At 41.7% G+C, this 14,538-nt stretch overlaps 1 protein-coding gene across 4 annotated transcripts in view; it reads right to left on the minus strand.

The window, feature by feature from the left end:
- The window catches only part of dennd2b (DENN domain containing 2B), a 45,916-nt gene that overhangs the window by 14,158 nt on the left and 17,220 nt on the right, over positions 1–14,538 (minus strand). For 2 of the 4 annotated variants that reach the window (XM_070929044.1, XM_070929116.1), the window contains exons 3-11: positions 11,421–12,698; positions 9,646–9,791; positions 5,527–5,648; positions 4,250–4,465; positions 3,760–3,856; positions 3,541–3,585; positions 2,928–3,112; positions 1,688–1,797; positions 1,475–1,544 (exon numbers count right to left, since the gene is read on the minus strand). In XM_070929044.1, coding sequence (XP_070785145.1) covers positions 1,475–1,544; positions 1,688–1,797; positions 2,928–3,112; positions 3,541–3,585; positions 3,760–3,856; positions 4,250–4,465; positions 5,527–5,648; positions 9,646–9,791; positions 11,421–12,698 — 2,269 coding nt within the window. Of the gene's footprint in view, positions 1–1,474; positions 1,545–1,687; positions 1,798–2,927; positions 3,113–3,540; positions 3,586–3,759; positions 3,857–4,249; positions 4,466–5,526; positions 5,649–6,443; positions 6,453–9,645; positions 9,799–11,420; positions 12,699–14,538 lie in introns of all 4 variants that reach the window. The other 2 variants (XM_070929262.1, XM_070929186.1) reach the window with 2 other exon arrangements.

The following is a 14,538-nucleotide window of genomic DNA, read 5'->3' on the forward strand; positions in this document are numbered from 1 at the left end:
TTAAAGGGTCCATGATAATACAACCATGTACAACCAGTAGACCATGATAATAAAATATGCAGATTAGTTAGTTTATATACTGTAGCTGAAGTCTTTAAATCTAGGCAGTGATCTGAGGTGGAAGTCTTTCATGTGGTTACCAGCTTCCTAAACACAGGTGGTTTATCTGTCCCTGCTGATCGTATCTACCTTCCTCTGTACACTCATAGACCATTATGTGCTTCGGGACACAGACACTCAAACACACAGACACAAATGAGCACAGGCACTCAAGAAACGCCAATCCACTTGTCCATATTAGGTATACGATTTTCTCCTCTTGTTTCTCCGCCGCTTTTCCAAATGGATGATTAAATCAACTATGTGGAGCTTGATTCAAGTCCTCAGGAATGCTCGGTTACTGCCAGCGGCTGGTCAGACAGCAGGGAGGAAACAAAGTTACTGGAGGAGAGCCGCTCACCTCTTCCTCTACCTTCATTAAAATCTGCTTCTATCAAGATGAATCTCGGATCAACGCCGCAGATCAAGTTTAAAGGGATTTTTCTCTGGTCAAAGAATTCACAAAAAACGTCCGGCTGGTATCCAGCACATGCACACACGCCGTGGTAAAGACACTCCCAGTAAAAACTCTGAGAACATACACACTGTAGAACTGTAAACACAGTCAGAGAATACCAAACGGCAAACAAAATCACCACCACATTCATGGCATCCCACACAGCCATGCTCTCTACCCGCAAGCTAAATGGGAAGCTCAACAGGAAACTTCAAAGCGCTCTCCAGCCTCATTATGCGGAGGAAATGCTCCACAATGACAAAGTTAGGATTTTTCATGGTTTCTTTGTCTTGCCTCTCCTGAGAAACTCTCGTTAAATTGAAGGAGTTGGATTTTTATCATAAATTATTATGTTTTTATTATATATTTTTTATGACTATGACTGAATGTTTGCAGTATTAACACTATTAAAATAGTATGTAGCAACTGTTTTTGTCTGTTCATTTTATAAGACACACATGTGATTACATCAAATACAAATCAAAATACATTTATAATGACAGATTTACATATTTAATATTAAACCACTTAAACGCATTTTTGTAGCAACTGAAATCACTGCTCTTGGATAGTGATGTGGTTTGAATGTTTGTTATTCCAGATGTTTCTGTTACCACTGCTTGCCATCGGTATTTCCTGGCAAAACGTGAACAACAACAAGCTGAGAAGTCCCTGTGCGTTACCCTCATGCTGATCAGCAGCAATGAGTGGGTGAATCTTTTTTCGTGAGCACAGCTTCTTTCTTTTTTGCTTTATATTTTGCTCTTTACGGCTGCCACAGCAGACGGTCATGCTGCACATCAACGGCCCTACCAGAAAACCGTATCACATGTTCACATAAAAAGGTCTGTCACAACAAACAGGGCTCAGCAGGGTGTGAACAGGGAGCAGAGGATGAGGGGTTGAACAGTGGCTTACCAGCAGGCGTCTACAGTATCCAAACCTCCTGCTGCCATCCTCTCCAGTCAACATGAAGGAGAAGGTCTCACTGTGGCAAAAATAGAAAATATATACACACGAGAATTAACACAAAGACAAAGACACATGCATATAATAATTAAAGACACAGAGCACAAGCCTTTAATAGTAATTGTGGATTTGACACTGAATTAGGAAGATTCTCAGCCATACCTGGTGTACTCAGACACAGGACTCCAGTCTTTTGCATCTGGGAAACAGAACTGAGGAATGGCTTTGAGTCTCTGCTCTGCCTCCCTCATCTGCTTGGTGGGCCTCTCTAGCTGTGAGAGGAGAGGAGTTTCAGTCAGCTCATTCTCCTTTAGATAACTGTGTCCTCCTTTTTGAAAAATCCCCATGGATGTCAGCGTGACCAATAAATGACCAGACTAACATTTCTCCCCTTACAAGGTTAAACCTTTGCCCCCTCCAGTCCTCATTAGCTCCACAACAGAGCGTTTCCTTTGGCTGGCAGAGATGTACTTCTCCCGAGGGACACTGGTGCTGAACCAAATCTTAAATAACTTTAAAATATATCTTTGAATAACTAAAAACACTTCCCTGCCACAGAAACGGATCCAGGTTATTTTTAACTGTAAATAGGCTCCCAAGACTCCCCAGGCTCTATGTTGTAAATCTTAATTGCCCGTACAGCTTTAAATTGTCAACAACCTGCAGACAGAAATATAGATTTTTATTTCAATTTAAATATTGAAAAATCATTGAGTCACTGTCCTACATGAGACATCATCATCACTTTCATCATACACACTTGCATCCATGACTAAAAGCTCACGGTGGGAAAACTCTAGAAAACCTACAGTACATAATCAACTCTCGTTCTAACATGTCTAGACCCAATTTATCTGTGGCTTTAACATTTACATCTTCCAGGCTGTCTTGATGATGACTGATGACTTAACCGGATTACATTTGCTTGTGAAAACTGAAAATCAACAGTTCACCTCCATCATCATCTCCAATTGTCCAACAGTTAATTAACTCATTAACTGAGAACACAGAACTTGTTCTGAATGCTGCTGTCTGTGCTGCTGACATCTGTTACATGACAACAGTGTGCAAGCTCTGCTGGTACCCATGTGCATATTCTATTATTAAAATAATTACTTTTTTCTATTTGACTAAACTAAGAAATTGACTATATTTAGGTTTAGGGCTGATTTTTTTTCTCAGAACATACCATAGATTTTTAAACTGATAAACTAAAGGTGTTTTTTCCACCGTCAACAGCACTAAACAATGATATTCATGTGCCATCAAGTGACCCTTCATAAGCTTTGGAGTGGTGTAGTAGTCTGTGTAGTATTTGTGATTTGCAATTCCTTAGCTAAAACACTTGGTGAGGTCCTTTCATGCATTTTAGGGGATGGATTCAGTTATGACATGCGTTTACCTTGGGGAACTGGTAGGTGACCTCTGGTGAGTAGGAGTTTTTGCTGGGCTTCTTTTTTAGAGAAACAACCACAAAATACTCAAAGAGTTCTCTCTCCTGCCACTCAATGAGCTGCAGCTCCAGCGTGCGGTAGCTGGGGGCCCGTCGAAGGATGGACTGCAGTTTCAACAACCTCTGGGTGTGAGCTGAGGAGGGAAGCGAACATTAATACATATATATGTATGTCTAAACTAAATTCACACTTTGCACTTGTAAATCTAAGGCTCACAGGGTCAGGAAATTAAATGTTGCTGTACGTATTGGTGTAATTCATTTTTACTGACACTACTGAAAGATTGTGTCCAAAACAGAGAGAATACATTGCTAAATCTCACTAGTATTCATTCCATTGAATTTAGACATGTGATAAATGTTGTATGGTCTACTGATAATCTGTGCATATGGCAAATGTTTCAGTTGCAATTCTGTGGTTTGTCCGGTCACACAGGGTCACTTGTTAAATACAAAACTGGGAAACTGTTGCACAAGCACTGAGAAAAACAGCTCTAAAAAAAGTTCAGAGCTGACGGCCATGTAGCACCTAACTGTGCAAATGAATGCTATGGTCACTCACCTTTGAACCTGTCGTCAGAGTCACTCTCACTCTCGCTGTTGTCATCTGGAGGCAGACATGAGACAGACAAGAAGGTTTTCTACAGGTCAGAGGGCATTTTCACAAACGTGTGTTTATGTCATGAGAGGGACACAGCAAGAACTCTATGTGGGTGGCTGAGACACAAATATTTACTCACTTATCTGGCCAGTGGATAAAAGGAATAAAGAGAGCCCTTACCTCTCAGAGATGTAGTCTCAACATTGGACATGGACAGCTTCTTCAGCCTCTTCTTCCCACGTTTAGTGCAGTAAATGGAGTTGATCCTCTGGACCAGCTGTAAACAGAGGGAAGAGGAAATTCTCTGTTGGGGAATCTGAAGTTTTGTTTCTTTTGATCCTAAGTATAGAAGAAGGGGGTGTACCTGGCCAAAAGTAATACTGTACTGTGCTTTAAGGGTTGCTGAAAAATAGAACTGAAAAGCTTCAAGGCGGGCTCTTGAGAAAGGTACCACAAGAGCTTAAACCCAAGCAGTAATTGAGCGTGTTGAGTGAAAAAAAAAACGTCTTTTCCAAACAGAGGAATTACAAGTGATCCAGAGCTGCTCTGAGTCTGACTCGGTCCCTACAGAAACTTGAGCTGGTCTGAGAAGCAGGAAAGCAAGGAGAACACAGTCAGAGCTCAGCAAGGACTTAGTGTAGGTGTTTGTGTAGGATCCAGTAGTGTGTACCTTGGGGATCCTCCATTGCCTGTGTGAGGCCAGGGTATCACTGGTGCTACAGAGGCTATCATCCAGCAGGCCACAAGATGAAGTTGATACACCCAGCTGGGGGAGAAGCAGCATTTCATCGTGGCTGTAGCGTTTGGACAACTGTGATATCCGGTGGCTCTTCCTGTCACTCGAACCAGAGAGGCGAAGGGACTGGCTACTGGGTTTGGAAGGCAACTAGTCAGAGAGAAAAGAATATGGTAGGTTTGGGACATTTCATTCATTCATTTGTATTTCCCAGTACATTCATTCAAGATATTTTCCTTTAAGTTATAATCCTTAAGATTTTCACGAAATAAAACCCCATTTCTGAGGTAATTACTTCTTTCATAGTGGCAGGGTCCACCATCCCTGGGCTGGATTCAATTTGCCTAACTAAGCATGAGGAATTTATTTGGAAATGTAATCCAACATTACTGTTTCTAATTTTATCACATTGGTATCAGCCTCACTGTTTACTGGTCCCTCTCTTTACATCGTATCTGTGCTGTGTTAGTTAGAGCAAATCGAACATTAAAAGCATTAAAATCGTTCAACCAGGGGAACACAAGGTGGCCTTTATTGTGAAGCAGTCACAGGAAGCACATGTATTTATCTCAAAGGATAGCGCTGTCATCAAAAATGTATCTAAAAAACAAGACATGGCTATTTTCTGCATTTGACACCTAAATTTTAGACATTGTGACAAGAAGGCGCAGCCACAGTGAGCTGTTGGATGCACACCTACAACTACTCAGAAAAGTAACAAACTTTACTGTTCCCTGCTGCTGTGTGGAAAACTATTCCCATCATGTGCAGCAGGAAATCAGATTGAAGTCAATTATCGCCCTTTATTCTTAAAACAGCATGAGTTTGTTTGGCTGCACTGTAAACAGACACAGCAGTTGCTCTTCTGTTGTGTTCCTGACAAAGTATCCGCTCAGCGAGTATTTGCTGGAGTATTAAACCGCACTTGTTGTTACCACCAGTAACCATGGGTGTCTCCCCTTTCTATACTAAAACAAGCGCTTCTGCATTGAAGCGAGGAGGCCAAATCTGCAGATGAGCCTCTCTGTGGAGAATCTCCAGATCTGAACATGTCAAACTGTTTCCTGTAGTGACACAAATGAGGTGTGAGAGCATGTCCAGGATTCAGGCACTGACACCTAGTGAGGGGATTCACCACAGGAAAACATATGTGCTATGTTTACTACCGGAAAACATCAGTGCTGTTGATCCCAATAGGCTTATAGACTTACCTGAGGTGGAGAGTTTAGCTTCCTGTCCATGGTGGTCCAAGATCTGTTGCTCTCCAGCAGGAAAGACTTCCGACCCAAACTCTTCCGCTTCAGGTCAACATCCTCATATGGGTTCTCCTTCTCTGTGGGGATGAAGTCAGTATTCAATGTAGCTCAAATATACTGTCAGCAGTAAAGCTAGCAACTGCCCACGGACAGAGGATGTTTTCAACAGAAGACAGATGACGCTGTGGGGTCAAAGAGGGTGAACAGGGGGCAGTAAAGGGTGTCAGGGGCACATGAGGGCCTCCCTATGGTTAGTCTGAAAAGAGATGAGTCATGAAAGGTAAGTCAGAGGTCACTCCCAGCTGGCTCAAGTGAACTCCCATTTTTCAAAACTATTGGCACTGGGCACCACAGGCCCCAGTGGGCCCAGCTGCAACTTCTGGACACAACACTGCCGGTGAGTCACTGTCCAGGCATGCCAACTGTCTGCTGTGAGAGATGAGGAGGAGGCTCATCTTCTTAGACTGTGAGTCAAGCAATAAAAGTGTTCAACTAATGTGAAAAGTTATAGTTTAATGTACAAATATATGATTATAATAACCTTTGCAAGTGACATATGTAATTGTAAAATATCCAGAATATGGAAATTGAAAACATTTAACCCTATGCAATGTGCTTAAACATATTGTGGAATTGCAAACAAGGCACATGCAATAAGGTTTAAAAACCACAGTTTATACTCAGACTAGGGTGTCAATTGTCAAATGATTTTAAGGACTTAAACATAAAAAATGCAACACCGTACCTCAAGAAGTCACAATAAGAGTTACTGACTTTGCTACTGCTCTATAGATGTACTTGAGTCACTAAATGATAGCAGAAAGGAAGGAAAGAAAAGGAACATTACATACAGAGCACTGCACAGCTCTCACTGATGTCACCTGGCAGAGGGCCAACTTCAATAAAGAGAAAACTTGTGTACCACAGTCCATGTCTATTCAGACATGTGCTCTGAGAATAGCTTTTTGGCAGGGTCTGAAAAAGGTTGTGAGAAAGTGAAGAAACCACACTGAAGAATAAAAACAGAGCCAGATGGCGTCGAAATGCATGAGGGGAACTTTTAAGCGAAAGAAAAGCAGTGTTATCTGTCAGTAGAAAGGGAAAGAGCAAAAAATCTACTTGGTAGCTGTGTTCCTTCTTCCTGAGTATATTAGAGGAAAACCCAATGAACTCAGCATCTCAAACAATGAGTGTGTGTTTCAAAAACATCTGAGATTAACCTACAGGCAGAGCTTTGTTCGCTTATCTATTTTTAGGTTAATTATTGAACATGTTGGAGGTAAATGCACACACCCACGCACACATACGAAGACAAATATACAGTGGCAGGGATCATTAAAGCGTTATGTCGTGTCACACAGTAAATTAGCTGTGCGTCGTATTCTGTGCGTCATTAAAGCTGAGGAGCAGAATAAGAGGGCTTAGTCTGACCCCACGTTGTGCTGCAACTCCATTAAACTGAAGCAATACTGTAATGAGAGCCTGCTGGGAAAATGATATGTCTGTATAGCTGCTTATGTACTGGAGGGTACTAATCTACTCCTCTGATTACAAACATCCAGATCGCTTTCGAACACACTCCCCGACACACAGTATTATGCAGGGAGTGGACACACCTCGGGTGCACACTGTGATTGTACATTTCTGTGCACACAATGGACTCTCCGGGCAGGGCGAGGCACAGAACAAACTATACCAACAATGTCAGTATCAGCTTACCCTATAAAGTGGACGAGCTACAGTATAGAGGCCACCCAGAAAACAGAAATGAGCATGGGATGAAAAAATAGGTTACAATTTTGTTAGAACATTTGGCAGCACTACAAACCATACAGATAGTCTGCTTGTGACCACACTGGGGGAATTATATAGGAGAATGCAGTTTTTTTTGGCATATTTTGCACCAAAATCATAGATCCAACGGTGCATGTGACTGTCTAAGTGTAACTTTATTGGAAATGTACCAGACAGATTGACTCACAAGAGTAAATGCACATGAGCAAAGTACGTCAGCAAAGGTGACACAAATCTGGGAGGTTGAACAAGACCAGGACTCTATGACACAGACAGACTGAATCAGTGTCACTGGAGCGAAGGGTGTGATTTGTGTAAACAGATCTCTCATTGACACTCCATTTATCAACTACACTAGTCAAAAGCACTTAAAACAGTCTCCTAATATCACAATCTATCATGCAACTGTAGTAACACCGTAGCATAGGTTACAAATGACTTACACTCCTAAGGTAAACATCTGGCATCAAGCACAGGTGCCAAAAACACAAATGGTGTGAGTGAATGTGTGGGGACTTCTGGTTCTCTGTGAAATGCTTGTTAAAATAGGGGCTCAGAGGGACCAAAACATGGCTCATTTACCGCTGTGGCTGCTTCTCACATGGATCATCTGATCTGTAAACCGCTGCTCTCCTCCATTCAGTTTGAAAGCTTTGTTTGAAATAGCTGGATGTCTGTATCAGGAGGAACAAACTGAGATTGGCAAAAGTACGTCTCCAAACTGCGAACTCTACACTCACAGTGCTGGATGAACAATGGGGGCTTTGTTAGGATTCACATGAAAATCAGGCATGCCCTGACACTCTCTCTGAGACTACTGCATACCCTCAGCTTCAAAAAAAAAGAAAAGCTGATGAGCTCGACACTGATCACTGATTCGAGAACAACATGGCTGCTTGTAGAACTAGTGTAAAAATAATGTGATCTTGCATCAGCCCTTATTTGGTCATGACTGAGCATTTATCATGAAAAATAGTGAGTGTGAAATATTTCTACTGCGCCTGAAATCCAAGCTTCATCGTGAGACTGTACTCACACTGACACACATTTCCACCACATTAAGTATGCACTGGGGGAACTGGCAATTGGACTGGGCAGAAGGCCTGGGGTCATTTGGTAGCGGAAAGGAATTTGGCTCTTCAACATGTTCAGCATTTCATACACACATTATCTCACAGAACATTTGAGTCGGTGCTCGACAATCTTTACAGTAAGTGTTAGTTATTATTAGTTATATATGTAGACAACCAGATAATCTTTACAGTAAAATACAACCTATACAACCACTTTTATTAATTACTGCTCCCACACTGAGACTTTTTCTATAACCCACTCCTCTACATGAGGCAGATGCAAGAGGAGGAGTTACCCTCACACTCTTATTACATTAGGCTGTGCTGCATGGGGCTATCGCTTCCATTAAACATCTGACTACTATCTTCTAAGGCCACTGTTGCATTTGCAATAACCACATAATCTATGTATTTACTCTTCATGGAAGGTTCTGAACACACATGTCTTTGAAGTTAAGATCTTCTGATCCAGGGGAGTGTCACCTTTAATTTAATCTGGGTGCCAATACTTTTAATTTATAGTCAACGTGTCATTACATCTCTAAAACGATATAAGTACATACTCATAAATACAAAATCTATCAAAAATATTATATATGCTATATATGCAATAATATAATAATATATATACTATAATATTATAGATAATATTTGGAGCCTAATGCACTCCCTCACAGTAATCCTTCATCTGGATTTTGGCAAAGCAACTGTCACATTACTGTCACTGTCTCCTTATAACCAATGTCTAAAATCACACGATCCTAAGTGTGAATTTAACATCTAACATCTGACAATTATTTTCATTATCAATTAATCTGTCGATTATTTTCTTGATTAATCGATCAATTGTTTGGTCCATAAAATATCAGAAAATAGTGAAAAGTGTCCATCCTCAATTTCCCAAAGCCCAAGTTGACATATTCCAATGTGTTGTTTTGTCCGACCAACAGTCCAAAACACAAAGATATCCAGTTTACTATCATATAAGAAAACCAGCAAACATTCACATTCAAGAAGCTTAAACCAGAAAGTCTCTTTTACTTAAAAATGACTTATACGATTAATCGATTATCAAAAAAGTTGATTAAAAGATTAATTTTCTGCTGATCAATTAATTGACTCATCAGGTCAGACAGAAACCAGTGGGTGATTAAAGTGAAATGAAGGTCCTCTCCTGTTTTCTAAGCCAGTGAACCAGTGTGCTTACCTACTATGTCCTCATAGGCATTCTCCTCTAAAGTGCTTTTGGAATTGGGTCGACTCCGCGTGTCTGTGGTTAGTGTGCCATTCTCTGTAGGTGAGGATGGATATGAAGATGGCAAACTCCTAGCATCCTCCGACTCACACGACTCTCTGGAAAGAAATGAAGGAAGTCACAACAGACCAAGAGGGGGAAAGATGTTGCGTAGTTGCACACACAAAATTACAAGGACGAAGACCCAGTAAGAGTCAGTGTCAAAGGAGGTAGACAGATAAGAGAAAACAGAAAAAGTCCAGATGGTATTAAAAATAGTCCACACCGCCAGTTTTACTTCTTCTCCACTTGCCAAATAGGAATAGAGACAGGCTGAACATGTGGTTCTAGTGGTTATAAACACAAGTCAAAAGCATTGTCTTTTCCCTTAAAAACCTTAAATCGGGAGCCACTAATTATAAAATACAGAAAAAACAGACACACCATGATCAACATGGGCTCCAGTCACAAGGAAATTCCTGATAAGTCACAAGTAAACATGCAGATATCTTACTATTTCTGTGTTCTCTGCACAGTACAAGACACACATCACATGTCAAGGCACTGCAGAGGACCTTTGCTACATTAGTGGAGGGATCTACAGTATGGTCCTGTCGCACCATCGACAGCTTGTGGCTTTTTAAGCTTGGTCTGAAATTGCTAGAGCCACAGGAATGTTAAACACAGAGTCCAACGGATGAACGTTTAAGGATTTCATCCCCATTTTACATAGGGACGCTCTGGAGAGGCCCCACCCTCCCTCCCACTAAAAAGACCAAGGACGATCCTGAGAGCTATAAGTTAAGAATCAAAACAAGTGCAGACGGCAGTATCCAAGACTCTAATATTATGCAACAAATGATCCAGTGTTGGATTTCACTGGTTTCTATAGGATATTCATTTCTGCTAGTTTAAAGAGAGTTGGAGAATGTAGAGTGTCTTCAGTTACAAGCAAAGTATGAGTGAACTTCTTTTTGAGTAAGAAGAACGGTAGATTTACTGGTGTGTGCTGAGTGAATTTAAATTGCCAAATCTTTTTATGGACCGAAATAAATTTCCAGAGAGAATCTGACATTTCAAACCGTTTGTACAATAAATCAGTTATTTCTAGAATGAGCTGCTTTTTACCTCATGATAAACCTATGATGGATTTATTCAATTTGATCAAATGAGGAAAGCTGGGGTAACAAGAACATCACGTTCTTTATCTGAAGTAAAAAATATTATTATCCTTCAATGGTCTTTTGGGAAACTCCACTTCAAATCCTAACTAAAAACAAACTTGGGAGAACCAGAGTGGATCGCTCCACCACAACCAGACACACTGATCAGTTACTTATTAAACTACCACACCAAAAAAGCAAACACAACACCCAATAGTGATGCACCAATCCAACTTTTTCTCTCCTGACACAGTTTCCGATACCTCATCTCAGACCAAAACCTGATCCACTTAATTAGGTCATTATCAGCGCCAGTACAGATGCAATGTATTGGATCAGTTCATCCCCAACACACAAGCTTTACAAGAAAAGCTAGGTTGTAGATTGCATTATGTAGTAGCATCTCCTCTACAAACTGTTTACTAGAGAGGGGGAGTCAACAGATATGACACAAATGTGTGTTTTATTGTCTAAGAATACAGGAAACAAACTGATACAGCTCACAATGCTTGAGCTGACGTCCAACAGTATTATGTATTTTCATCCCAGTTAAAGGAGAGAACTTAAGCACACTGATATTCTCACCTGTCCTGGAGTCTCATTGGTGTGCTCCCCTCGGCCTTCACTGTTCGTGTTATGCTGGGTGCAGGGGTCGAGGGCAGAGGCGGGGGAGACTCCGAGGCTCTGTTTGGAGGTAGTCCATTGGCTGGCAATGTGCCCTTCTGGTCCCCTTTGGCGTCGTACTCAAAAGTGCGTTTGGGTTTAGGTAAGGGGTTGACTGGTGTGCCGACAGAAGTCTGTTGGCTGGGGGGTTCTGGGCTCTCAGACCTGGCCGAGCTCACACTAAACCTTTGTCTGAGTTTAGAGAGCTTATCAGACACCATAACAGCATCTGGTTCAGTGGCGACTGAGCAAATGCTGCTGCGCTTACTGGTGCATGTGCTGTCCAAGTCGTCACCTATCACAAAAGACTTTTGTCTTCTCTTGTCAGGAGCATAGCAATTACTCAGGTAACGTGGAGGGGATGCACTGGGATTCTCCTTCAGGGCTTGTTCTATCTTTTGTATCCTGTTGAGGACTGCGGACGTCTCCTTCCGAGCAGAGAAGGAACGTACAAATGTTCCCGAGGACTCTGACTTGCCTATCCTTTTCTGGAATCGACCTACGGCGTCTTTGTCTGACACTCCTTCCTCCTCCTCTGTCTCTGTATAGGAGCATTCCGAGAAAGCTGTGCTCATCCTGCGAACCCCCTTAAAGTCAAAAGTTTTCTCGCTACAGGGAGAAGAGAGCAGGCTGGGGCAGCCCTCGCTGCCCCCTACACGCTCTCCTCCTCTTTTATCCAGACACAAGCTCATCCTAGGCAGAGCCACCCTTCTGCACTCCCATTCTGAGATCTTTTTGCGGATTGTGGCGGGGGGGACACCTGCTACTGAGCGGGTGAGAGAGAGGGTGCGCTTGTGGCTTTGGTTAGAGGAAGGTCCCAGAGAGAGCGTGCTCCAACTCAGGGGCCTACCATTAAGTCCATCTCCTGGGGAGAGATCCCCTTGTTTCTCCTTCTGCTCCTGGATGCCCTGACTTTCCTGCTTGGTTTGAGCTGGGGGCTTATAAATGGAGAGCCTATTGTCCAGGCAGCTGATGCTCTTTGACTTGGTGAGACGGCCTTGGGAGTCAGTGTCACCTACGAGAGATGCACTGCTGAACAGGCTGGCGGTCTTGCTGCTCCAGCCAGCACGTACCAGGAACCTGCCGTCAGTCCTGACGTACCTGCTCTGCTTCCCCGAGTTCTCACTGTCGCTGAGGAGAGGCTGCTGGCTCTGCCCCTGACTGGCAGAGAGAACAGGACACGGCGATGTAGACCGGCACCTGAAACAAGACAAAAGAAAGGTGTGAACAAACATTGTAAACATTTAAAGGTTTGTCGGGGGAAAATTTCAGCCTGACAGGTCTTAACAAATTAAAAGAGACAAATCATAGAAGCTGCCAAAGAATCCACTCAACCCCGCAGCATGAAAAGTAACTGGATGTGGAACAGATGGAAGAAAACTGTAAAAAATCAGCTGAAAATTCTGAATTCATTTCCAAGATCAAAGACAGACTGAAAACCTGAGACACTTATTTAGAATAACCACAGGAAAGTATTCTGTCTTTGGCAGCATGGGATTAAAGTAAAGGCCAAAGGAAATACAGACTACATTAAAATGCCACTGTGGATTTTTCCACATAATCAAAATAACTTGAGGAGAATCACAGTGGACCTCACACAGAAAGCAGCATGACAAGCAAGATTTATTACAGCGGCCTTACCTGTAAAAGTCTCACTGTTCCTCTCTGGTCCTAAAAGCCTTTTCTGATCCCAGCAGCTAAGTGATACTTGGTGCTACAGTCGTGTCACTGCTGACTGTACCATCGTTCACCACACACACACACACACACACACCCACACACACACACACACTTTCTCACGGTGCTCACCTCCTTAAAGATTTCCACAGAGAGACAAACTTTCCCTGTAAATCCGTGACACCTTACTGATCATAGTCTTTCAGGAACCTTGTCATGACTTGGAAGCAGACTATGTCTTGCGAAAGTGAAGCGCTGGGAGATCTGATGTCACAGCCATGGTTAGAATAACAAGCGTTATGGGAGGAGGAAGCTGAGGGCTGCGGACTGTGATCCAACAAATGCAGGTTGGGACAGATCTCGCCTCACACCTATTTGCCCTTCCCTGGTTTCATTCCTCCTGCTGCAGGGTGGGGAGACTTTTACTACAGCTAGGGACCTGCAAGCTGCAAGCATGATGGATGCATCTCATCTTACTTTCCCTTGAAGAAATATGAGAACCCGAGACGACGACTCATGTCTGGAGATTTTTACTGCTGGTTTGTAATATTCTGAAGTCCAATGAACAGATTTTCAACACAAAACGCTATATATGAACTGTGAAAATTATTATATAACAAGGATACTGTAGTTCTTAGCAGTATAATAACATTTAATAAACACTATAATGTAGTTGTAAGCAGATATAAGGACATTTTTAAGTGCTTATTAATGTAAAGTATTTGTTAACAAAAGACATATTCTATATTATTACATTTACTATATTGTCATTCATTATCTGTTTATACCAGTTATAGCTGTTGATAAATAATTGATTAATAATACTAAATATCTGCTTACAACTACATTATAGTGTGTTATAAACAATTTATTCAATGTTTGTAAACTATTAAATGCTAAATAAGGGACTTACCCCTAAATCACATAACAAAGACTTCTTCATTCGTTTCTAGAGTTACGATAGCTACTTCACAAAAGGCTATATACTATATTTTCATGAGAAAATAATGCATGTACGTAATTTAGGTTTGCATCAAACATCAGCAGACTTCTTTCCTATGCTATGAATAAATTGAGCTCTGATTATTACCTTACTCACTCACTAATTTGAGGTTGAAAAGAGTTAAATAAAGATAAATTCCAGCCTCAGGTGAAATATCAATCAGACTTTCATATTTGAAACCCTACAATAAGTCAAACTGGCCAAATGGCTTCATGAAGAAAAAACTTTTTGAGCACACTCTGATATTAGTCAGCAGTCCAGCACATGACATGTTGCAGTGGTTCAGCAGGGAGCTATTAGAACTCGTCTGGCAAATTAAAATCCTTCTGGTTCCTTCTGGTAAAACTCCTAACTAAACTT

The sequence above is a fragment of the Enoplosus armatus genome, chromosome 1 (genome assembly GCF_043641665.1).
Source record: "Enoplosus armatus isolate fEnoArm2 chromosome 1, fEnoArm2.hap1, whole genome shotgun sequence".
In the NCBI taxonomy this organism is placed as follows: Eukaryota; Metazoa; Chordata; class Actinopteri; order Centrarchiformes; family Enoplosidae; genus Enoplosus; species Enoplosus armatus.